This window comes from Aquarana catesbeiana, linkage group LG01, assembly GCF_042186555.1.
Source record: "Aquarana catesbeiana isolate 2022-GZ linkage group LG01, ASM4218655v1, whole genome shotgun sequence".
NCBI classification, from domain to species: domain Eukaryota; kingdom Metazoa; phylum Chordata; class Amphibia; order Anura; family Ranidae; genus Aquarana; species Aquarana catesbeiana.
The window spans coordinates 736,725,214-736,751,021 of NC_133324.1; the positions used below are offsets into that span (position 1 = coordinate 736,725,214).

General features: G+C 40.5%; 1 protein-coding gene across 2 annotated transcripts in view; it reads right to left on the reverse strand.

Annotated features, from left to right (window-relative positions):
- Positions 1-25,808, reverse strand: part of LRBA (LPS responsive beige-like anchor protein) — a 1,038,582-nt gene that overhangs the window by 95,337 nt on the left and 917,437 nt on the right. For both annotated transcript variants that reach the window (XM_073604899.1, XM_073604906.1), the window contains 2 exons: positions 9,638-9,727; positions 8-185 (listed from right to left, as the gene is read on the reverse strand). In XM_073604899.1, coding sequence (XP_073461000.1) covers positions 8-185; positions 9,638-9,727 — 268 coding nt within the window. The remainder of the gene's footprint in view (positions 1-7; positions 186-9,637; positions 9,728-25,808) is intronic.

Below are 25,808 nucleotides of genomic sequence, written 5' to 3' on the forward strand. Positions count from 1 at the left end.
AACTTACCAGGAAGACTATGCCACTTGTTTACAGCAAACAGTCTGTTAGCTGTGACAGTTATGACTGCAGGACTGGCCAATCCAGGCTGAGTATTTGCAGCAACGTGAGTAACCAGCGAGTTGGAGGGAAACTTCAGAACCATAATGACATCATGCTGAGCTTGGTCTGTAAACATCAGTGGAGTCTGCAGGAGGAGATACTGTTGAGTGGGCACAACAAGACCCCAAACACAAGTGGAAGAAGGGAACAAAGTGTACAAAGAAAGACAAATCAAAGAACAAAGGGAAGGAGAACAGGACAAGAAAAGGAAGACATGGTTATAATAGAAAAGCCAACAGCAGCAGGAAATGCAAGGCAAAAGTATAAGAGAAGCAAGTCCAGTAGGGATAAATCTTTCAGCTGGGTATGGAAGATCACATAGCACTTTTCCACTCAGAATCGGTTATAGAAAATAAATCATTTTGTTGTAACATTTACATTAATCTGTTCAGTTTTATTTAATGTAGTATTTTGATGTGGTCTGTGCTTCAAAGAAATTTGTCAGTGGCATTAATACTTGATAATAATCTGATAGCTGGCAGCTAGTAAGTGGCTAAAGAGCAATTCCAGTGAAATTAAAAAGCACTAATTTAAATTATTTGTGGAGATCTCTGAAATCCCTAAACATAGCTGGTCAACACTTTTGCTTAGTTTCTGTAGAAAGTGGCCAATTATCAGCTCAGTATCAGAAACCCCTCAAATCAGGTGTCCATTCTCACCTCCTAAGCTAAATAATGCTGAAGAGACAGCTTACACCACGTGCTTGCATTCCATCAAGGGAGCTACATTTTACCTTGTTCAAGACTATTCAGCTATGACTATGATGAATTATGATATATGGACCTTGAAATGCAAACAGTGCTTGGTAAAATTCTTCTTTAAAGTGCCACTGCCACATCGGTGCAGTCACACTTGCTGTAGAGCCCCACCCGCCCCTGGAGTACAAACTCTCAATAAGATTGGATAAGAGTGCAGAGCGCATGTGCTGGACTGGCTGGGAAGATTTTGAAAAGGTGCTCTATAGTGGCGGTGTTTTGTCACATATGGCGACCCATCACATTTGGCTACCCGCTGGAGTGTGCATGCGCAATGCCGCCATATGCGTTCCAACACTGTTGTTTCATCAGATTAGGCAACCTGTCAGAATGTGTAACGGACGTGATAGTCCGTCGCTGCCATCGTGCTACATCCTGCACTCCTCAATAGTAAGGATACACTGAGAAGGGGAAAGCGGACATCTTGTTACACCCACTGGAGTTTTGCATTTTACACTTATTTGTAACAGTAAACTGAGTTTATATAGTGAAATACAGTACTTAGAACTACGTCTGACTGGTTAGATGTTGAATTTTGAAAGCAGCGAACTTCTGTCAGATTAGCAAACCTATGACATAAGCAGGCTTGACGCTGCTTTTAAAATTCAACATAAGTACTGTATTTCACTAGATAAACCCGCTTTACTGCTAAAAATAAGTGTAAAATGCAAGACTCTGGTGGGTGTAAGAAGACGTCCGCTTTCCCCCCTTCTCTGTTTATCCTTACTATGAAGAAATGCGGGGTGTAGCAAGACGGCGGCGACGGAACGTCACTTCCGTGACAGTTTTAGTGTGCTCTTTTGTCGTAAAACTGTTGGAACACATATGGCGGCGTCGCGCATGCGCACTCCAGGGGGTAGCCAAATGTGATGGGTCGCCATATGTGACGAAATACCTGCAAACTGAACAGCCAGTTTCTCTGGTTTAAGGACAGAGGAGCATGGGAACCCCCTTTACAACCTTCTTTTCTGGTATATTGTGCTAAAGCTGAACTCTGGGCACAGAAACGTTCATTTAAATATATTGCTCAGTAGCCACAAAGGATATAAATCCACTTTGTGTGCACTAAATGCTTTTGCAGTTTGAGATATACCTGTACATAGACCTGTGCAGAAAGCAGAACTGGGGGAGGGGCCCAGTAGCCCACCCACTACAGAAGGTTAGTTACCCTGCAGCAGTGACTGGTTTTAATACAGGAAGCTCCTGCACAGATCTAGAATAAATACACAAAGCACGCTAAGGAAGAATACACTTGCATTTGGACCATATTTGCTTATCCCAAAGTTCATCTTAAAGGTGCATACATTATTTGAATGGGCTGCCAGTGCACCAGAATGGATGAAAAAATACACACAGCAATATATGGTGCATTGCCTTTATTGTGATAGGGTGTCATTGAAAATGAAAGCATGTACCAAGTGTAACATGCATTTCCATGCGTTAGTGTATCACACAGATGTGAAGGAGCCTTGAGACTGGCAGGGTAGGAGGAGCTGGGTACTAAAGTATAAGTGTAACTGCACCAAAACTGAAATGAATACTTTAAACGCTGAACTCCAGGAATTCAGCCACTTTGATACATGTGCAGACATACTATGAGTAAAGGCCAACAAGGTGCGTGGCATCTCATAAACTTATCTCTTTAATTTAGATAGGACAGTTTAATGGCACTCCTGGAGGATAGCTATCCTTACACTCCTGGACTCAGAGGAGAGATGCTGTGTCCTCACACACAGCACCTCTGCCTGCCCCTCCCCTCAGTTGCCTATTCACAGAAGCCTTGGTATTTTGTGGATGAGTTTACACAACACAAGAGCAGAGGGGAGGGGTGGGGGCAGCAGTTGCATGCAATTCTGCAGCTAAGACCAGAACATCCAGCATCGAAGCTCTGGAACTACAGCCATAGCTTTCCTTCTGGAGCTCCATATAACTGTCAGATGTAAATTAAAGCGATAGGTTCATAAGGTGGTATGCACTTCACTAGACTAAACTCATTGTATACCAGCAGATTTATCAAAGTGGCCTAATTCCTAGATATTAGCTTTAAAAGAACAGACTTCAAGAAGTAGTCTTGATTTTAGTACACACTAACTGCAAAGCAGAAACTTTAAATTCAAGCATGCATAAAAACACTGGGCAATAAAAGAAAATAATTTAACTTGGTGAAAATTATGTAAAACTTTTATTTCACTAAAAATAACGCTTAACTGCTGTAAACTGAATCATATGTCATAAGAAAAATATCATGAGGCTTCTACTTATCAAATTTTTTTTTTTAAACTGTGATCACTACACTAAAGTGATTCTGATCTGCTTCTGCTAACATGTTACCTTCTCCTGATATTGTGGATATGATTCCTGTCTTTTGTCTGCGCATGCTGTTTAAAATTCTTTAATAAAACTTTTATGAAAAACAAAAAAACAAAAAACAAATTGGGAGGACCATTGCTCTTTTAAACCAACAAAACACTAAAATGCCAACTTTCAGAAACATTTCTTCAACTAAATTAGCAAAAACCCAGCTTGATCATCTAACCTCAAGGAAAACTGTAAGTTCTGGAATATTAGACAGTTATTTGTGGCAAGTTCAATTTGCAATTAAAGTGTTTTAGAAAGCTTAAGAAAACTTTAGTACTGTGGATAAATTCAGAGACTCTGTACAGAGTTCAGCTGCAAATAAGTGCAAACCAGAACCATGCTATAACATCAAAGGAAGTTGAATATTTTTCCCTCCTTATTCAGCCCAGAAAACGCAGTTAAAGGCCAATTAAAGTGCACAAGGCACTGTGTAAATATCCCAGAATAGACATATTCCTTTTAAAATAAGCATAGCACAAAATACCCCAGCACCTGCTTATAATAAGCTAAAAGAGGTTCTCATATTAAATAGTAAGTTTCATTTTCACAAATAGAGTACATTTTTAAAATTAGGCACTTCCTTAGAGCAGACCTTTGCAATGGATAAGGAGTGGTAGTAAGGCTGTTTTTTCAAGGCCTAAGTCACAGTACATAGGGGCATGTCAGCTAAACTATACACAGCATGTACTTGGTATCCAGCCAGCAGGAAGGTAAGCCTGAACAACTGGCAGACAAGGCGGTCCATAACAACTAGCCCAAATTCACAGCTCTGGGTTCAGGATAATGGGCAAAGTACCCATACTCCCCAGGAATAAAATGCAGGCAGTTCCATTTGAGCAGATTGTTATTTAGGCAGAAGCCAATAGTTCATAATTAAATTATTGACATTTACTGTTTAAATTCAGAACCTCTTGGAAACACAGAGGACAACATCATGCAGGCAAGATAGAATGACAAACTCAAGAAACCGGATAACTGTTGAAAACACAAGATGGTAAACTATACAAAACATGTGCATGTTAAAATTCAGGAAATGAAACAAATAATACAATTTAAAAAGTAACCTTTTTAACTTAAATTTACGTAAGAATGGAAATATCAGGCTAAAAAGCATACTTTAAAATTTGTGCACCTTGTATAGACACATTGAAATAACTATTTGAATTTAAACGTAGACATTTTAAAAATACAGAAAATGAACCCAATCCAAAAATGCAGCTAAATCAAAGCCAAATAATACTCTGGCCCTGTAATTACACAGAATATTTGTAAACTTTTTTTTTTTTATTAAAACTAAAAAGCTATTAAAATGATATTTGCATTTTTATTATCAGCCCGTTTTAAAAAGTTATTAAGAGTACTTACAAAAACATATTGCACCATGAAATCCTGTTTGTACGCTTTGCACAAAGGTGTAAATAAAGGCAACTAATAAGCTATCTAGACACCCTTCTGAGCAAGTGGCTAAAAGCCAATCAATATTATGAGTTAATTCTCCCTGGATGCTCATTCAATTAAAGGTGTCAGTAATGCCTCATCTGATGTGGCCTCAATTAAATCCAGCTATCTGATAGTGTGAAGGCACAAGGGGATTCAACAACAGCAGCAGAACCAGACAAATAGGCAGCCTTTATGTGGCTGCTAATTACTACACCTGGTGTATATTATGGCTGGTGCACTTAACAGCGCGAGATGGCTTTAATTTCTGCTGTGAAAATAAAAATGTGCACACAATAGCCCAGAGGAAAGAAACCTCATTGTGAGCTAACATGAAACCCTGAACAACAGCAAAATGCAAAGCAAATGTGTTTGCCATTTTTATTGGTATTACTCCTAACTAATAATTTTTGTGATTTTTTTTTTTTAAGGGTGTGAGTTACCCTGGTATAAAATGGTGATGTAAAGCTGGGATGCAAGCATGATATTGTTCTACATAAGAAAAATTCCATACTCTAAAAAAGCAATGCTGTGCACATGCTATTCCAATAGACAGACAATAGGCATAACATTGGTTATTGAACAACTTGTGTGATTTGGAATGAGGGAGTGCTGGTGACTTACAAGAGAATATTATGTGTTTTTTTTAAATGTCGGAGTCCCCGTTGGGGAGTTTTCACTCCCTTCTTGTTGTGGTAACCACACAGGATGTAAGATCAGCCCAATGTGGATGGAGATAGCACAGACATGACAAAGGTCCTTACCCTTCCGCACTTTATTTTATATTAAAAAAAAAAAAAAACATGATTTATTACTGCCTATGCCTGCCTGATTTTGATCACTTTCTGTATTGGTGACCACCCAGGAAGTGAAGAGCAATAAGAAACTGACAGAGGCTATAACTTTTCCTTACTTTGGGCTTAAAGGGGGCAAAACGTGATCTGTTAGTGGACCTTGCAGACAATTTGTGAAAGTCTGCTTTAGGTCTCTGTAGACTCTTCCTAGGTAGGGCAACACTGATAGCAGAAACAGGTTATGAGTTATTGTCTAGAACTGTGTATATCAGTGTGGGAGGCACCAAGTGAGTTTAATTACCACCTTAATCAGCCACAGAACCTGTGTAATTAATATGTGTTTGGGTTTAAGGCTAGGTTCACACTGCTGCGAATTCTATTGCGAATTTGAGCCGTTGCGATCGCTCAAATTCGCAAGTCATTTAAATTACATAGATTAACATTAGTGCCGTTCACATCGACGCGTTGCGAATATAACCTGCGTGAAAAAAAGGTCCTGTGCGAGTTTACTGCGTTGCGTTGCGAATTTAGTCTCCATAGACATCAATGTAAATCGTTCTTGAATCGCATTGATGGTTCACATATGTGCGAATTCCACCACACTACTCTCCACAAAAACCAGGAAGTACACAGGAAGTTAAGACCCTTTTTTTTTTTACATTATGATTCCATTGGCTAGACTATCAATCGCAGCTATATCCAACTCCTGAAATTCGCGGTAAAATCGCGGTAAAATCGCGGTAAATTCGCGGTAAAATCGCGGTAAATTCGCACTGCAGCAGTGTGAACCTAGCCTAAAGGGATGAGGTGGCAACCATATTTCCAAATGAATGTGGCACTTAATCCCACCTCCTTCCTCTCTAACTTGCAGTGAAAGTTTATCTCATTGATCAAAAATAAAATGTGTAAAGTAAATGTACATGTCAGACCACTGCTAAATTATACCCTCACTGAACAAAGATCTATTCAAGTGAATAAAAAGTGCCCAACCGGTTTCAGTGCATTAGTGTGGGTTGAAAACAGGCCTGTCAAATGTTCTCTGAAGAGCGATTCAAATGCTTACTGCACTTCAGAGACCAAAGCACATGTGTACAAGACCCTTCATTTTTTTAAAAAAATGTTTTAAATATTTAAACTTTTTTACAATTGTATTTATTGATTTTTGTAAATTTTAACTACCCTGTTTGGGGTTTTTTGTGAAATGGCCTGTTTAGACCCATGATTTTTCACTTTTTAGACAGAGAAAGGGACTGAGGACAGGGATTCCCCAGTCCCTTTCTCTGTAGCCTCACTGGATAGTGAATAGGGCATGCTCTGTGCCATTCATTCACAAACTGAAGCATAACATACAGTTTACTACCTCAGTTACGAATGGATACAGGAACAATCAGCACTGATCACTCATTGTGTTCACTCAGGAAAGAAAGGGGCCGGTAAGTGACTCATTTACCAGCCCCTTTCTCTGCTCTCCATCCTGAACAGTGGGTGGAAGGGACAAGCATTAGAACAGATCCCCCTGCAGCGCAGCTGGAGGTAGAGAGCCAGAAACGCTGCAGGGGGATGCAAGGCAGCCGGCAGTGCTGCAGGAGGATCCAAGAGTCACAAAGCAGTACAGCTGGCCCTCCTGCTTGGCAGGTGCCCAGGCTACCTTTTGAATTGATGGGATAGGAGGACCATCTGTATTGCCTTACCAGTGGCCCTGGTTGAGAGACAGCATGTTGAAGTACTGCGTTTCAGTAATTTTACAAATTGAATGTATATAAGCTGAAAAACATACCCATGTACTTGGCACATCCAGTATACACATTATTTACATTTTCAGCCTGACTTCTATGAAATCAACTGCAGTGAGCAATTCGTTTGCAGTTTTACTGGCATTTTGTGACTCGTGTGCATCTTAAACTAAACTTAGGCCTTATGCACACAGGGCATTTGATTTTCTCCTCTGAAAGCCTTTTACTCCTGGCAGGAATAGGCTGCTTAAAAAAATGCTGCCAAAGCACAAGCGTTTTAAAGTGGTTGTAAACCCTTACATACCACTTTTACCTACAGGTAAGCCTATAATAAGGCTTACCTGTAGGTACTGGAGATATCTCCTAAACCTACACGGTTTAGGAGAAATTTACCACATACGATTGTGCCGTCATCGGCGCATGCGCACTGAAGAAAGGGCACAATTGTGCCGTTTCTACAGGGCCCACGTCGTGACCATCAGCACATGCGCGGTAGTGATGTCACGCGACTCTGGCCAGTCACAGAGCTGGAGTCCATGGCCCCGGAAGGAAGAGGGGTGAAAATGGATGCAGCCACCAACGGGGACATTGTGGGCTTCATTTGCAGGTAAGTGGCACATAATGGGCTAGTATGCAATGCATACTAGCCTATTATGCTTTTACTTTGCAGGGAACAAAAGAGGAAGTAAAACCCATCAGGGCTTTTCTTCCTCTGCATTTGAGCATTAATGGATTCTACTGACCAGCACATTAATTTATTCTGGCCACTGGAATGAGTGCTAATCATGTCTATCATTTAAGCATGTTTAGACCCATTTACGTTCGTTAAGTGCGTTTTCTGCTCAAATCACCTCTCCTAAATGCGCTGGAGATGTTTTTTTCCCCTGCCTGTGAATGTTCCTCTTCTAATATGCCTGTAAACACCTGTGTGTGCATGAGCTGACCTAGAGGTGTGTTCACAGGCATAAAAAATAAAACCGCCCAACGCCTGTAAAAGCGTCATATTCTAAGCCTTGTGTGCATGAGCCCTAAATCATAACTGGAAATTAGCATGCTTCAAAATGGTTATATATTAGTGTAAGCAGTCAGAGATCTTTTTTTTTTTTTTTTTTAATAAGATCTCTTTTTGATAGTCATTCTAAAGTATATAGAACTGCAGTGATAGTCTATTGGGTTCCCTACATCAATTAATGATTCAAATTTAAATACTCCTTCGATGGGCTCTACTCTTCCAGCAGCTAGCGATATGAAATGAGCAGTTACAATGGTATTTTAAAACAACTAGACAACCCTGCAAAATAACTTGAGCCCCATGTATAAATCCAGAGTCCCACACACAGGTTAATAAGCAAGGGAAACTGAGCAAGTGTGGCAGACAGCCAATGCGTGTAAATGTGTCATCTACTCGTAATCCTCTACACACCACCCAGGAATTCTTGCCTTGCCATTTAGAGCCAAGAAAGACATAATCGCCTTTTAAATTTGATCTATTTAAACACAATTTCCACAACTTTCTGTCAACCAGACATATGTTCTATTATATCCTCAAGTCACCCTCTCACTGTACCTGTGCGTAGGCCATTGTTTCAGCGGAAGGGCTACATATTATGTAATACCACTTTTGATGAAGTAGAATACAATGTGTTTTATAAACACCATACATGGATAGACGTTTTCCTCCCAATTTAAGTAAGGACTTTAAAAAAGTATATATGGCTAATGCCAAATGCTTGTTTCCTGCAATCCAATACTTTTTTATGTGCCCTAAAACCCAATCAATTAAAAGAGAAAAGTATGGCCAAAGCTTTTTTGGCTATACATCTCTTCTGGGTCACAGGAGAGCACTTATTTCTGCACTAACCTGTCCCACGATGCAGGCTCACGACGCCTCGACATTCTAACTGTGGGCACCCGCCTGTGGCTTCAAAGCCAGGTGCGCATTGCGCATGCGCGCTGTGAATGGTCAGGCAATCTTCTGGGACCTGTGATGTGTCCCAGAAGATTGCAGGGAGGGAGGGGGGAGAGGTGATCTTCCGTCCGGCGCCGCGGAGGAAGTGGAAGCTGGGTGCCCATAAAACTGGGTATCTGCCCCCCCCCAAAAAAATTACATGCCGTATGTGGCATGTCAGGGGGTCACCATCACTTAAAACCGAAGTTCCATTTTTGGGTGGAACTCCGCTTTAATTGATTTGAATTGATGCTAATAAAAAGGGCAATGAGATATTTCAAAATAAGATTCCATATAAATTATCCTCTAACCATACAGCATACTAATGCATTTTAAGCTTGTAGTCTTGCAGACTTCGTTTTAAAAATACCAATGAAAAAAGGCAATTAAATCAGCAAGATCTTATACCAATTATTATCTACTAATACAGCATATTTGCCACTAGGCCCTTTACAACAAATGTAGTAATTATATTTCAGTATTAGCTTGGACTCTCTGCAAAATCTACTTACCACCTGCATGGCTGAGCTCCTGGGAGGATGTGGCTCTATTAACAGCTGTGATGGGGTCTGTCCAAAACTCCGGATCTGGGCCTCCACAGCCTAAAAAAATTATTACAAATTTAGAGTCAAAAACAAGTGGCAGTGAGACGAATACGAGTTGTAATAAGTAATTAACATTTTGCTAATCCCGACTGGTACCATAATCAAAAGGACTCCATATAATTCTGCAGCCAAGTACTGCACTTGGCACAGCTATTTCTGGTGAAGTCATTTTAGAAGCTTACATATTATTTTCATGAGAAAACTCTCCATGCCGCTGTGTGATATTAAGCAGAAACAGGCTGTGATATTACAATCAGAAATCATGTGTTTTGCCTGGATTGCTGATGATTACCTCAGCTATGCATAACTCTGCAGATAAACTTCATCACAATGTTAATAAAACAAAGAAACTTTATGCAAAGCCTTAGAAAACACTTAAAACGGCAGTCATGGTGGGGAAAGAGGACGAAAACAAAGCTTTTGCTGTGTCTTGCAGATGTGTTCTATGTATTTATCTAGAATACACATAATTAAGAAATTTAGAACATCCTATTGAATACATGTCGTTACAATTTTGGAAGGTAATGAGCAAAGCAGCAAATTTATAACAAGAGTGAGCCTAGCTGTTACCCCGTGCAAGTTTAAAGTGGATGTAAACCCAACACTCACCCAGTATAAACAAATGGCTCAGTATTAATGTATATACACATGCAAGCCTCCTGCATGTATCCCTACCTTGCAAATGTCACCCCCTTCAGCAGTAGGAGCACCGCAAAACTCTGGAATCAGTGGGTGGGTCTCTTTGCCAAAGATCGTGGGTGGAGTTGTGATGTCACAAGACTCCCCGCCCACCTCTACACTCTCCTACTCTTTCTGCTGGCTTTGGGAGCTGACTGCACCATGAATATCCTCCTCCTCAGTCACACTGATCACCCCCCATGATGAGTAACATCCAGTCAAAACTCCAGGAAAGGCACCACATGACTTCAGCATGCCCAATCATGCAGAGGTGTGGAGCAGCCATTCCTGGGATAGCTGGAGAAGGTATGTGAAGCTGGAATCGTAACACTTGCTCTCTGCTCTTATGCTCCTTCATGAGATAAAGAAATCAGATGTCAGTCACAGCAGTGGGGGATGTGGTGACACAAACTTATGTGTGTCCTTTTTTTAACTTGCTGAAAAAATATAAGAGGATTGCTCAGAGCTGGATTAACTCTTCATGGCAAAAGTGGGCACAGACGAATTGACACCCTCTACTGTACCAGGTAGAAGTCTTCATTAAAAAAAATGTTTTCAGGTTTACATGCACTTTAAGACCCCTTTCACACTGCCGACGCCCGGGCTTCAGCATTGCTATTTTTAGCGCTGCTTTACCGTAGTTTTAGCAGCGTATTCGTCCGCTAGCGTGGCGGTTTCAACCCCCCGCTAGCGGCCGAAAAGGGGTTAAATCCACCCGCAAAACATCGCCGGAGCGGCGTTTTGCGGGCAGTATCGCAGCGCTGCCCCATTGATTTCAATGGGGAGCAGCGGTGGAGGAGTGGTGAGTTCACCGCTCCAAAGAAGCTGCTGGCAGGACTTTTTCTGACTCCCTGCCAGCGCACCGCTCCAGTGTGAAAGCCCTTGGGCTTTCACACTGGAGTGCATGGAGCAGCTGTTTTAGGGCGTTTTGCAGGTGCTATTTTTAACGCTATAACGCCTGCAAAACACTCCAGTGTGAAAGGGGTCTAAGTCGGCATTCACATCTGAGTAGAGTGTGTTCACTTGTGGCAATTTTATAGTGGGTTTTTTTTTGGAAGTTTTGGAAGCTTTTAACAAGTTTTGTGCAAGTGATATTGCACTTGTATAAACCTACAGGCATTTGTTTCTTGAGCTGGGCAAGGAGAGAAAAACAGTTCTAGAGGAGAACAGGATCGTTTCAGGTGCAAAAATGTGTCTCATGTGTTTACAGGCACTTCAATTGAAGTCTATGGAGCCAAAAGCACTTACTTATGCTCATTTATGTCATTAAGCAAGTACAAACAATGGGATTTTGCATATTTAGCCTAGTCAGACAAAGAGAAACACAATACAACAAACTCAGGTGTAAGAGTATAGCATAACAAATATGGTGTCAATGGTCATCATGTGCTGATACAGAAGGGTATTCCTATTTATCTTGTACAAATATTATCTCATACTGTATGTTCAATCCCAAGTAGTGAAGAGTTGGGGGTCCAGTAAACATAGGAAGAACTATTATACATAATGCTTACTTCGTGCTCTATTTAAAAAAAAAAAAAAATGCTTGCAATATACCCAAATATCACATATATTCAAAAACAAAAAAATTGCAGCTCTACTCTTTTATGTGAGGATTCATATTATGACACTTCAAATACAGTGGCTTGCGAAAGTATTCGGCCCCCTTGAACTTTTCAACCTTTTGCCACATTTCAGGCTTCAAACATAAAGATATACATTTTTTATTTTTTTGTGAAGAATCACCAACAAGTGGGACACAATTGTGAAGTGGAACGAAATCTTTTGGATTTTTGAAACTTTTTTAACTAATGAAAAAATTAAAAGTGGGGCGTGCAAAATTATTCGGCCCCCTTGTGTTAATACTTTGTAGAGCCACCTTTTGCTGCAATTACAGCTGCAAGTCGCTTGGGGTATGCCTCTATCAGTTTTGCACATCGAGAGACTGAAATTCTTGCCCATTCTTCCTTGCAAAACAGCTCGAGCTCAGTGAGGTTGGATGGAGAGCGTTTGTGAACAGCAGTTTTCAGCTCTTTCCACAGATTCTCGATTGGATTCAGGTCTGGACTTTGACTTGGCCATTCTAATACCTGGATACGTTTATTTGTGAACCATTCCTTTGTAGATTTTGCTGTATGTTTGGGATCATTGTCTTGTTGGAAGATAAATCTCCGTCCCAGTTTCAGGTCTTTTGCAGACTCCAACAGGTTTTCATCCAGAATGGTCCTGTATTTGGCTGCATCCATCTTCCCCTCAATTTTAACCATCTTCCCTGTCCCTGCTGATAAAAAGCAGGCCCAAACCATGATGCTGCCACCACCATGTTTCACGGTGGGGATGGTGTGTTGAGTGTGATGAGCTGTGTTGCTTTTACGCCAAACATATCATTTTGCATTGTGGCCAAAAAGTTCGATTTTGGTTTCATCGGACCAGAGCACCTTCTTCCACATGTATGGTGTGTCTCCCAGGTGGCTTGTGGCAAACTTTGGACGAGACTTTTTATGGATATCTTTGAGAAATGGCTTTCTTCTTGCCACTCTTCCATAAAGGCCAGATTTGTGCAGTGTACGACTGATTGTTGTCCTATGGACAGACTCTCCCACCTCAGCTGTAGTTCTCTGCAGTTCATCCAGAGTGATCATGGGCCTCTTGGCTGCATCTCTGATCAGTCTTCTCCTTGTCTGAGCTGAAAGTTTAGAGGGACAGCCAGGTCTTGGTAGATTTGCAGTGGTCTGATACTCCTTCCATTTCAAAATGATCGCTTGCACAGTGCTCCTTGGGATGTTTAAAGCTTGGGAAATATTTTTGTATCCAAATCCGGCTTTAAACTTCTCCACAACAGTATTACGGACCTGCCTGGTGTGTTCCTTGGTCTTCATGATGCTCTCTGCGCTTTCAACAGAACCCTGAGACTATCACAGAGCAGGTGCATTTATACAGAGACTTGATTACACACAGGTGGATTCTATTTATCACCATCAGTCATTTAGGACAACATTGGATCATTCAGAGATCCTCGCTGAACTTCTGGAGTGAGTTTGCTGCACTGAAAGTAAAGGGGCCGAATAATTTTGCACGCACCACTTTTCAGTTTTTTAATTGCTAAAAAAGTTTAAAATATCCAATAGATTTCGTTCCACTTCACAATTGTGTCCCACTTGTTGGTGATTCTTCACAAAAAATTAAAATTTTATAACTTTATGTTTAAAGCCTGAAATGTGGCAAAAGGTTGAAAAGTTCAAGGGGGCCGAATACTTTCGCAAGCCACTGTATATTTAATAATCCTGTAAACAATCATAAAAATAATTAAAAATAGGAATAGTAAACCTGCGAATAAAACGTATTGCTACAGTGAAAGTCCAAAAAATCAAAGCAAGAAATGCATATCCAACAAAAAGTGACCAGAAGAATATGCAAGGCACTTACAAAATGGATACGACCCCTAAATATCTGAGGTCACATGCGCTTGCGTGACAATCGGTCATCAAGTGGTTAACAGCCTTTCAGCGATCTCTTTTCAGCTCAAATATGTCTCAGAGAGCAATCCATAGTAAGGTAAAACAGCCTTTGCAGCAATCTACCATCAGCTCAGAGGATGTACCATAATGCAGATTATACAAAGGGAGGAAACAGAACTCCACACAGTGTAAAACAGCAAATGTGTATGAATGTATTAAAATCAAAGGTTACTCACATACATAGAGAAGCATCCAAGCATATATTATTAAAAATGCTCTTTGCTCGCTTTGGACATCAGCTTCTAAGCACCACTTGACGCATTTCATCACCAGATGACATTGTCAGTGGCCAAGAATCCATTAGGGTACATCCTCTAAGTTATTCCTGAGCTGATGAGAGATTGTTGCAAAGGTCGTTTTACCTTCCTATGACAGGGGTAATATCCATTTGGTGGTGGAAGAAAGTCACTTTTTGTGGAAACGCATGAATATTTCTCACCAATTGTTTTTTTTTTTGGTCTTCCACTACAGCAATACTTACTGCAGTTGTTTTATTTTTTATTCATGGGTTTATACAATTATTCTTCATTATTATAGTTAGGTCCATATATATTTGGACACAAGCACATTAGTTATTTTCAGATATTTACCAAAAAATATTCAAGTTATAGTTATATAATGGATATGGGCTGAAAGTTTGGTACATTCTGAGGAAAGAAGAACGTACTGGTGAGCTCAGCAACATAAAAAGGCCTGGACATCCATGGAAGACAACAGTGGTGGATGATCGCAGGATCCTCTCTATGGTAAAGAAAAACCTATTCACAACATCTAGATACGTGAAGGACACAATCCAGGAGGTAGGCGTATCATTGTCAAAGTCTACAATCAAGAGAAGACGTCACAAGAGCAAATACAGAGGGTTCACCACATGGTGCAATTCATTCATAAGCCTGAAGAATAGAAAAGCCAGATTAGACCTTGTAAAAAAAAATCTAAAAAAACCAGACCAGTTCTGGAAAAGCATTTTTTGGACGGATGAAACTAAGATTTATCTGTACCACAATGATGGGAAGAAAAAAAAGTGTGGAGAAGGCATGGAACAGCTCATGATCCAAAGCACACAACATCATCTGTAAAACATGGTGGAGGCAGTGTGATGGCATGGGCATGCATGGCTTCCAGTGGCACTGGGTCATTGGTGTTTATTAATGATGTGACAAAAGCAGCCGGATAAATTCTGCAGTGTTTAGAGATATACTGTCAGCCCAGATTCAGCCAAACGTAGCAAAGTTAATTGGATGGCGCTTCACAGTACAGATGGACAATGATCCAAAACACACTACAAAAGCAACCCAGGAACTTTTGAAGGAAAAGAAGTGGAATATTCTGCAATGGCCGAATCAATCACCTGATCTCAACCCAATTGAGCATGCATTTCACTTACTGACGGCAAAACTAAAGGCAGAAAGACCCACAAAGAACAACTGAAGACAGCTGCAGTTAGAGCCTGGCAAAGCATCAGAAAGAAGGAAACCCAGTTTTTAGTAATGTCCATGGGTTCCAGACTTCAGACAGTCATTGCCAATAAAGGATTCTCAACAAAATATTAAAAATGAACATTTTATTTATGATTATATTCATTTATCCAATTACATTTGATAAAAATGTGGGGACTGTGTATGAAAATGGTTGCAGTTCCTAAAATTTGTACTTGATATTTATGTTCAACCCCTTGAATTAAAGCTGAAAGTCTGCACTTCAAATTAATTTGGATTGTTTTGTTTTAATTTTATTCTGGTGGTATACAGAGGCAAAAGTATGAAACTTGTGCCTCTGTCCAAAAATATATGGAGCTAACTGTAATTGTTTACAAGATTAAGTATATTTGGTATGTCATGATATTAATTGTCACTTTATGAGTCAGCACTGCAAATTTTTGTTTTTTAATATGAAGAGGACTAACTGAAAGACTAAGATAAAACCTAACTGGAATTAGATGGTGTTTGAAACCCTTGAGGGTAAATGTCCTAGAAAAGGGCTAAAAGCTAACAGCAGCATTTTAATTCTCCATATATTTTCCTGGCAAAGCCTTTAAAGTGGTTGTAAAGACTGAAGGTTTTTTATCTTAATGCATTCTCTGCATTAAGGTGAAAAACTTTCTTTGTAGAGCACCATCCCACTCCCCGCAAAATACTTATCTGATCCCGATCTCGAGCCAGCGATGTGCATGAGAGCTGCAGCTCTCTCTCTCCTCACTGGCTCAGACACAGCAGTGGGAGCTATTGGCTCCACTGCTGTCAATCACAGCCAGTGTGGAGGGCAGAGCCGACTCGGGAGCAAGCCCGCACGAATGTCCTCATAGCAGGCGGCTTGCTATGGTGGGTACTCAGCAGGAGGAAGGAGTGCTGGTGGAGGACCCCAGAAGAGGAGGATCGGGGCTGCTCTGTGCAATGGTTTTGCACAGAGCAGCCCCAATCCTTCTCCTCTGGGGTCCATGACATTTTTTATGCATTTATGCATTTACAATCACTTTAAATGGTAATGCTGGGGCATTTCTTTACTCTGCATATCCTAGGGGATTCTCCAAAAAAAAATAGTAACAAAATTATTTAAACTGATGCCAAGGGTAGCAAAGCTTTTAACTAATGTGAAAGAGGTTATATTCATGTGAAACAACTGTGTCATAATGTATATTGTTTCTATGTATATTTTGTCAATTTATATGTGCATGTGCTGATCACATACGCTGAATCTTCCTCCTGCTTAATAGTTATGCACTGTGATGTTTCTTGCTGATCCACTTGTCTCACCGTAAACCTACAGCAAAAATGAGACACTCCCTATAGCCAGAAACCATATTGCGTTATCTGCTTTGGCTTTAGGTCACATGAGGAAACATGTGAGCAGCTATGTGCCCTATTGATTGTTATGCACAATGGCTTTTAAAGAGCGGTTCTCTTTGGGGAGAAATTTCATCAAAAAATCCCTTGGTTTTTATCACATAAATAGCACTGGGGGAGGCTACAACAGCATCTTCTTCAGGAAAAGAAATTTCAGCCCTTCCATTATCTATTCCAGACTGTTAAGACAGCTTTAATATTTGAGCATAAGTTTGCTTTAATAAACACAAAATAAGGATTATATAGAGTTGGCATCCTTAAATGTGTTATGTTTGGCCTTACTTGTCACTGATTGGGATGAACTTTGTGTAATCTGGACTAAGAATGGTTTGTATAGCAGGACAATGCTCTCAGTAGAGATCAGTGGCTGGAGGGAGCCAAGAGCATGCTGCACATGTGGAGACAGTTAAGGTAAATGCATAGGTTTGTTGCTTTAACTTTCCAGATGCAAACTTAAAATTGCTATTTTCATAACTGTCTGATAGAACTAAGGCTGTGAATAGGGAAATGAAAACAGACCAACTATAACAGGAAAGGGCAGGATGCTGAGCATAGACGTTTTATAGGCAGTCTAATCCATAAAAGCTCTGTGACCCTTCAAGTATTGAAAATAGCAATTAAATAGTAAAATCCCTAATATGAGCTGCAACAATAAAATGCCTAATTGACCTACTAACTCATAACATTTCTGTGGGAGTAGGATTACTCAGAATATCACAACATGTACAGTTATGTAGTTATGGCCAAAACCAAACATTTAAATGAGACATGGTCTTTCAGCCACCAAGAGGCCACCATAAACTAAACAAGCAGGTCCATTAAAACAGTACCTGTGCCCAGGCAAGTTCATCTAACATAGCATAAATTCAAGTACTTACTACATTTTAAGAAACTTTACCACTGAAAAATACTTCCATTTATCATTCATGGATTCATGCCTACTAGTATGTATTGGACTAAATATATCAATTTCATCAAAACCTCAAATGTAATGTGCATGTCCAAAATAGAACAGGTGTTTCACTGTTTTGCGATAAACAGGCAAATCCTTGTATTTCATATGTAGCATTTATAATTATTGGTTCAATCCATGCCTATTAATTTGTTTTGGACTAATTATATCAATTAATCAAAACCATATATGCAATGTGCATGTCTGAAATATAACAGGTGTTTCACTGTTTTTTGGTAGCTTACAGTATCTCACAAAAGTGAGTACACCCCCTCACACTTTTGTAAATATTTTACTATATCTTTATATGTGAAAACACTGAAGAAATGACACTTTGCTACAATGTAAAGTAGTGAGTGTACAGCTTGTATAACAGTGTAAATTTGCTGTCACCTCAAAATAACTCAACACACAGCCATTAATGTCTAAACCACTGGCAACAAAAGGGAGTACATCCCTAAGTGAAAATGTCCAAATTGGGCCCAATTAGCCATTTTCCCTCCTCGGTGTCATGTGACTTGTTAGTGTTACAAGGTCTCAGGTGTGAAAGGAGAGGAGGGGTGTTAAATTGAGTGTTCTCACTCTCTCATACTGGTTTACTGGAAGTTCAACATGGCACCTCATGGCAAAGAACTTTGAGGATCTGAAAAAAAGAATTGTTGCTCTACATAAATAGGGCCTAGGCTATAAGAAGATTGCTAAGACCCTGAAACTGAGCTGCAGCACGGTGGACAAGATCATACAGCAGTTTAACAGGACAGGTTCCACTCAGAACAGGCCTCACCATGGTCGACCAAAGGAGGTGAGTGTACGTGCTCCGCATCATATTCAGAGGTTGTCTTTGGGAAATAGACGTCTAAGTGCTGCCGGAATTGCTGCAGAGGTTGAAGGGGTGGAGGGGTCAGCCTGTCAGTTCTCAGACCATATGCTGCACACTGCATCAAATTGGTCTGCATGGCTGTAATCCCAGAAGGAAGCCTCTTCTAAAGATGGTGCACAAGAAAGCCCACAAACAGTTTGCTGAAGACAAGCAGACTAAGGACATGGATTACTGGAACCATGTCCTGTTTTGATGAGACCAAGAGAAACTTATTTGGCTCAGATGGTGTCAAGGGTGTGTGGCAGCAACTGGGTCAGGAGTACAAAAATAAGTGTGTGTCTTGCCTACAGTCAAGCATGGTGGTGGGAGTTTCATGGTCTGGGGCTGCATGAGTGCTGCCGGCACTGGGGATCTATAGTTCATTGAGGGAACCATGAATGCCAATATATATTGTGAGATACTGAAGCAGAGCATGATCGCCTCCCTTTAGAGACTGGGCCGCAGGGCAGTATTCCAACATGATAACTACCCCAAACACACCTCAAAGACGACCACTGCCTTGCTAAAGAAGCTGAGGGTAAAGGTGATGGACTGGCCAAGCATGTCTTCAGACCTAAACCCTATTGAGCATCTGTGGGACATCCTCAAAACAGAAGGTGGAGGAGCGCAAGGTCTCTAACATCCACCAGCTCCGTGATGTCATCATGGAGCAGAGGAAGAGGGCTCCAGTGGCAACCTGTGAAGCTCTGGTGAACTCCATGCCCAAGAGGGTTAAGGCAGTGCTGGAAAATAATGGTGACCACACAAAATATTCACACTTTGGGCCTAATTTGGACATTTTCACTTAGGGGTGTACTCAATTTGTTGCCAGCGGTTTAGACATTAATGGCTGTGTGAGTTATTTTGAGAGGACAGCAAATTTACACTGTTGTACAATCTGTACACTCACTACTTTACATTGTAGCAAAGTGTCATTTCTTTTCTTTTGCGTTGTCATATGAAAATATATAATAAATATTTACAAAAATGGGAGGGTGTACTCACTTTAGGGAGATACTGTATATAACATTTATGTTCACACTTAACTAATAATAAGGCAAATGAAGACGAATATAACACTGTTCAATAAGAGATTTTTTAATATCTAGGTAAGGTGCAGTTAAGAAAAAAAAAAAAAAAACAGGCCCAGAATTGTACTTGACAGTTACATCTGCTGGGAGGACTGAAATATAATCCTGGCTGCCAATCTGAGACAAACCAGTTAGTCAAAGCAGACACAGGCAACAGAAATACATGTCACTCAATGGCATTCAGAGGCAATGAGTTTATGGATAGTTTCAAACAGAGTCTATGTCTTTAAGTGTGATATGCTTGTTTGAAAACACCTTCTGTTCTGGATGCTGGACACAAGAAGGCTGATGTATGAAAAGTGAGCTATATTAAATATTTCTTGTTCTCACAGCAACCAGTCAGAATCCATGTTTCAGGTTTTAAACCTGAGCTACAGAAATAGCAAGCAGAAGTGGATTGGCTTATATGGTCAACAATAAATATTTACCAAGCATGCATTAGCTTCAAAGTAAAAATTCAACAGAAGAAGAAAACGAATAGCCATAGTTGGCTAGCAACCTGCTACGATTTGTCTGAAAATAACAAATATGAAATGTATTTTAATGTTTTTCCATTACATAAGAGAGGCAGGGGCAGCATTTTGGAATAATAGAAAAATATGAAATCAATGTCCTCCTCAATGTAGAAGCAAGGAATAAAGAGTCTTCCCCTATCCATAAAACCTGTGGGACTACAACCCAACATGATCTCATGTATTTAATTCTTTTACTCCTTCACTGCCCAGATTCAGGTTATTGGCACTATATTTCATCTGTTTACAACACGAAGTGGCACCAGGCAGGAATTAACCAGCATGACTCAATTCATGCCATCCACAGGAAAACGGAATACTGAGTACCTGCATTTACGGATGACCTCTTATTCTTCAAATAAAGTTGCACTCTTCACAGTGTTCAACCTTGTACTGATGGGTGCTCAAAGTTAGTGCCAAGCCAAAGGCAAAGTCACCAGCACTTCAAATAAATGTTTTTTTACAATAAATCTATCTAGCACTTATTTGGAGTGCCAATGCCTTTGCCTCTTATTTTATTTATTTGTGCCTTTTATTCTTCCTCTTTCAACCTTGTGTACCTCTTCCTAACCCTGTTAAGGACTCTGATCATTTCACAAAATCAATTGTCAGCAATGTCTCCCTCCCTCCATCCTTCCTCTATTCAAATGGGAAAGTCACTCTATTAGATAACTGGATAGATTCCTGCAAAATCTTCAGACCTTTTCATGAGAAATTACTTTCTCTTCCTCAACAGGCTGATTATCTTGGTTCAGATGCGCAGCAGTACTCAAAATGAATATCATGCCTAGCTTATAATATATATTTCTGCCAATTCTGATTGGCTATCATTCTAGCCTTCTTCTGCCTGCTCCAATCCATATGTAAATGGTCCACTATAAAGCCAATAATGAGCTTTGCTGATCTATCCAAACCTAAGCAATCCTGTGGATTGGGTATGCTAAATCTCAAAATGGTACAACCAATTGTGCACCCTTGCCCAATTCATCGATTGGAACTGCCACTCTAACCATAAGGACTGGTCCACATTGGAAGCCGATTACAACAATACTCCAATCCTATATCCATCCATGGATCCCTCCTAACCTAATACTTCCACAGATTATGTGCCATTCATATTAATAAATCACATTCTACCTTTCACCACATATTCTCCAGCTTACATACTTCCTCCACTATTAGTCCTTTGAATCCTATTACATGTAACCCTGATTTTCTCCCAGGAATCCAAACTGGCTATCTCCCCACTTGGGAAATTCCCACATCACCCACTTGACTTCCAATGGGACAGCATTTCTACCAAAATATTCATTTATACCAGATATCCAAATGTGCCCCACATACTGTACAAACACAAAATATACATACTAAACCAAAAATGGAAAACCCAAATGCTAAGGCCTGCAACACCCTTTGAAAGAACATGCACATACCCATATTTACAGTGTAAAATGTAACATGTTGCTAAGCTCCCCGCTTACCCTCTAAGAAGCCGCACCCCTCCCCTTCAAGACAGCATGTGGGGTTCTTCTTCCCCCTAGTTTTTCTCATTTTTAAAATTGGTGAATTGATTTGTGAATGAATAATCTACAAGCCCAGCTTACCTTAAAACTATTAATTGAACATAAGTGCGATAATCAATGCACTTGTAGTTTATAGGCACATCCCCAGCTCTACAACTGAAAGAGTGTACAGGTATGGGCAGAGAGTTGAAGGAATAGTTTGCAGCATTCTGACATTGTACTTGCGAACCATCATTTGCGGGTGCAATGCTTTACAGACTCCTGTGGAAAAAATAATAAATGCACATTTTATTCTTCCAAAATATGTGCATTTGTTACTTTTTTTTAAATGGTGAACTTATCCTTTAATCCTACCATGAAAATTCTAGGCCCGGCTTCTTCTCATCGTGAGAGCATATGCATTCACCGGCGGACAATTAAAGTCCACCTACAGATGCTTTATTAGTACAGAAATGCCAGAAACATCAGATAAATGTTTAACCCACGGTACCTTACACCTTAAAAAGTTAGATGATGCCCCCCTGCCACAGATCTCTGCTGTAGATGCCCCAAATATAGGGGAACTGATCTTCATATCTGTGGAAATGTGATTGCATCAAACCCATTTGGGACTCACTCACTGATTTAATCTCTAGAATTAGAGGAACTACAATGGAGCTAACCCCAGAACATTGCCGCTTACATATAAAAGGACAACGCATACCCAAACATAAGAATTTACGTGCCTTACACTTGGATATAGGTTTCCAAGTAAATATTTAAAAAAAATGTGAGAGGCTGAAAATATAATCACAGTAAACAGTAAACTGATGCAAGCAACTCCCATTCACATGATATTTTTCAGTAACATATGTATTATAGCACTGTGTGAGTGTGTTGTCTGTATAATGGAAAACTGGAGTGAAGGATAAACAGAACAATAAATAGTTCTGATATGCAAGTCAACATGGAATCAGATAACTTGGTTAATGCAAGTACGAAATGAGAGACAGGGATGTAGAGAACAGTGGGAAGGGACTTCTATACCATCACCCCCAGGGCTTCTGCTGAGTCACCACACACTTGAAGCACTGCAGCCACCACTTCTGTTGCCTGTCACAACTCAGACACAGGTAGCAACTGTCCAGAACCAGGGAGGCTCTCCTCATCCAATGACCCTGCCGAGGGAGAACTTCACCTCTCACTTTTACCTATCTTGTATGGTGAATGTGTTTCATGGAGGGGGGGTAGCTGTACTGGGAGGAGGTTTACAATGGGGGGGGGGTTATCTGTACTGGGGGATGGAATCTGTACTGAGGGAGGGAGGTCTTTTTTTGCTGCGTTCTTTCTACTATGCTAACTCTGTGGGTTAACATAGTCCAGCCCTGCACTCTGTACATTATGTACCACAACCCCTGTGCTCCATGCATTATACACTCCTGACCCCTGCACTCTGGAGGACTGTTATTTATCAAGTGGAAGCAATCAAGCTGCTATACAGCCTCCCGAATGCTTCCACGGACACCAGGTAGTGCACCTCTTCCCTGATCTCCTCTACCTAGAATGAAAATGGAAGCATTGTTTGATCCATTAGCTTCAGAGGAAAGCACGTGAGACGCCAGGGGTCGAATTTAAAGAGAACCTAAGAGAAGAGAATCTAAACAAAATGCTCTACATAGGGGAATTTTTGCCCCCTATGTGATAAAAGTAAAGAAAATAAGTGTAAAAAGAAAACAAAAAGTTACACCAAAGCACTTTAAAACCCCGCAAAAATTTTTTTGTGCCTGCCTGCTCATACAAACATAAACAGACACGCATTGGGGGCTCATATGTTTGAAAACATTTATTGTGCTACACATGTGGAGTGACAGCATTCTTGGACCACGATTCACTTTTAACTCTAAACTGGTTGATTTGTAGGGGCTTTTAAAATATCATCTGTGGAAAATGTTTGGAACTGAAGTTCACTGTAATTTCACAAGCATGCACAGTTTCAGGGCTTAAAATGTTTGGTATCCATTTACTCAACCTCACCGACTCACCAGAATTTTTTTTTATTTAAACATGTGCAAATATGGCTTGAAAAACAGCAGCAAAAGGGTTAAGCCAGTCTTTGCCGTTTACTATACCCACAATTAGTTGTGGCATGCTGTGTCCTTCTACTGGTGCCCATGTTTGAACATCCCAAGGGAAAAAGCACCAAATTATGGTGAGAAGCGACTACAGGAATCAAAAAGTCTTCAACTGTATTGATTGCGTAGCACAGTAAAAAGCCTTCTTGAAACAGAAAATATTTACAGCATTCCATCACATATACCAAAAATAAAGGGATTATTTCTCATTTCATTCCTTCACACCCCAAACAGCCAAATGCACATCCAGAACAGCTGGTGTTTAGTGCAAATAAAGCCTAATACAGTCTTTTTCAACCAGGGTGCCATCTGGGATCTCCCAGGGGTGCTGCAAGCACAGGACCCAGTTTGCCCTGGATCAGCATCACAAGTTGCCATGGCGCAGGCAGCAAAATGCCAGCATTGAAACAACCAATGATACTCTAGGACTACAAATATCTCCCCTTTTCCTCCTCTCTGGTGATCCTGTCAGCAACACACTTTCTGTTCTAGAGTGACAACACTGACTGTATGATACCAGTGTCTATAGGGGAGCGGTTCTAGGCCATGGGTTCACCAAAAACACTTCAGCACTAAATCCAGGTGTTTTCTTCAACAATGCTTCAATCCAAAATGAGTCTTTGGGATAGAACCCTTCTCAGACTGGGAAATCTTCAATAGACTGCAAAAAAACACACAGGAGGGTGCAAACACCGCATGCATTACCATAGACAAATGTATTTAATCCACAAGACAAATGGATACACACAAGCGGATAAAAACAGCAAGTATAAAACTCTAAAATGGTTGACTAGTAGGGGCTTTTAAAATATCATCTGTGGAAAATGTTTGGAACTGAAGTTCACTATAATTTCACAAGCATGCGCAGTTTCAGGGCTTAAAATGTTTGGTATCATTTGGTTTGGTATTATGATACTCTAGGACTACAAATATCTCCCCTTTTCCTCCTCTCAATCTGGTGATCCTCTCAGCAACACACTTTCTGTTCTAGAGTGACAACACTGACTGTATGATACCTGTGTCTATAGGGGGAGCAGTTCTAGGCCATGGGTTCACCAAAAACACTTCAGCACTAAATCAAGGTGTTTTCTTCAACAATGCTTCAATCCAAAATGAATCTTTGGGATAGAACCCTCCTCAGACTGGGAAATCTTCAATAGACTGCAAAAAACACACAGGAGGGTGCAAACACCGCATGCATTACCATAGACAAATGTATTTAATCCACAAGACAAATGGATACACACAAGCGTATAAAACTGTTTAAAACTGGTGTACTTCAGCCCAACTCAGGACAAGTTACACCGTGTGAAGCTCTCAGGAAGGGGGCCTCTCCCCCAAAACGCATCAGTCATCCAACTGTTTGGTCCCATGATGGCTTAAGTACAAAGGTTTTATGTTTGCTTATTTTATCTGCTTGTGATTATTCATTTGTTCTGGTGGATTAAATACATTTTTCTATGGTAATGCACAATGTGTTTGCACACTCCTGTGTGTTTTTTGCCAGACCATGGGTTGGAAACCTTGGAAATGTGGAGACCTACACACACAATATAGCAAAGGTCAAAAATCACCAGGCGCTAAGGCCCCATTAAAAAATTAAGGTAGAAGAATTCAGGAGTCAGCATTAAATTGGAACTAAAAGCCCATTTTTAAAAAGGGCAAGCAGACAAGCTTATTATTGCAGGAGAGACATAGTATGTTTCTTCTGCCATAAAAGAAAGTTCCCGCCTGCTTGCAGTTTTCTCTGCAATGTACACTGAACTGTGCAAAGGCCTGTATGCTAGGATGACTGCAGTCCTGTGCATGCACAGTGTGACATCATTCCTCGCTGGCCAATGAGAACGGCTACAGCAGGGCACCCAGAAAAAGCTGGGTAGAAGATGGCGGCGACAGATGTCAGACCATTGAAGTAAGGCAAGTGTTGCGGAGTTTACCTCTGCTTTAACAGAATTCAAAAGTCAGTACTATGTAAAAAAGAGTTCAGAGGC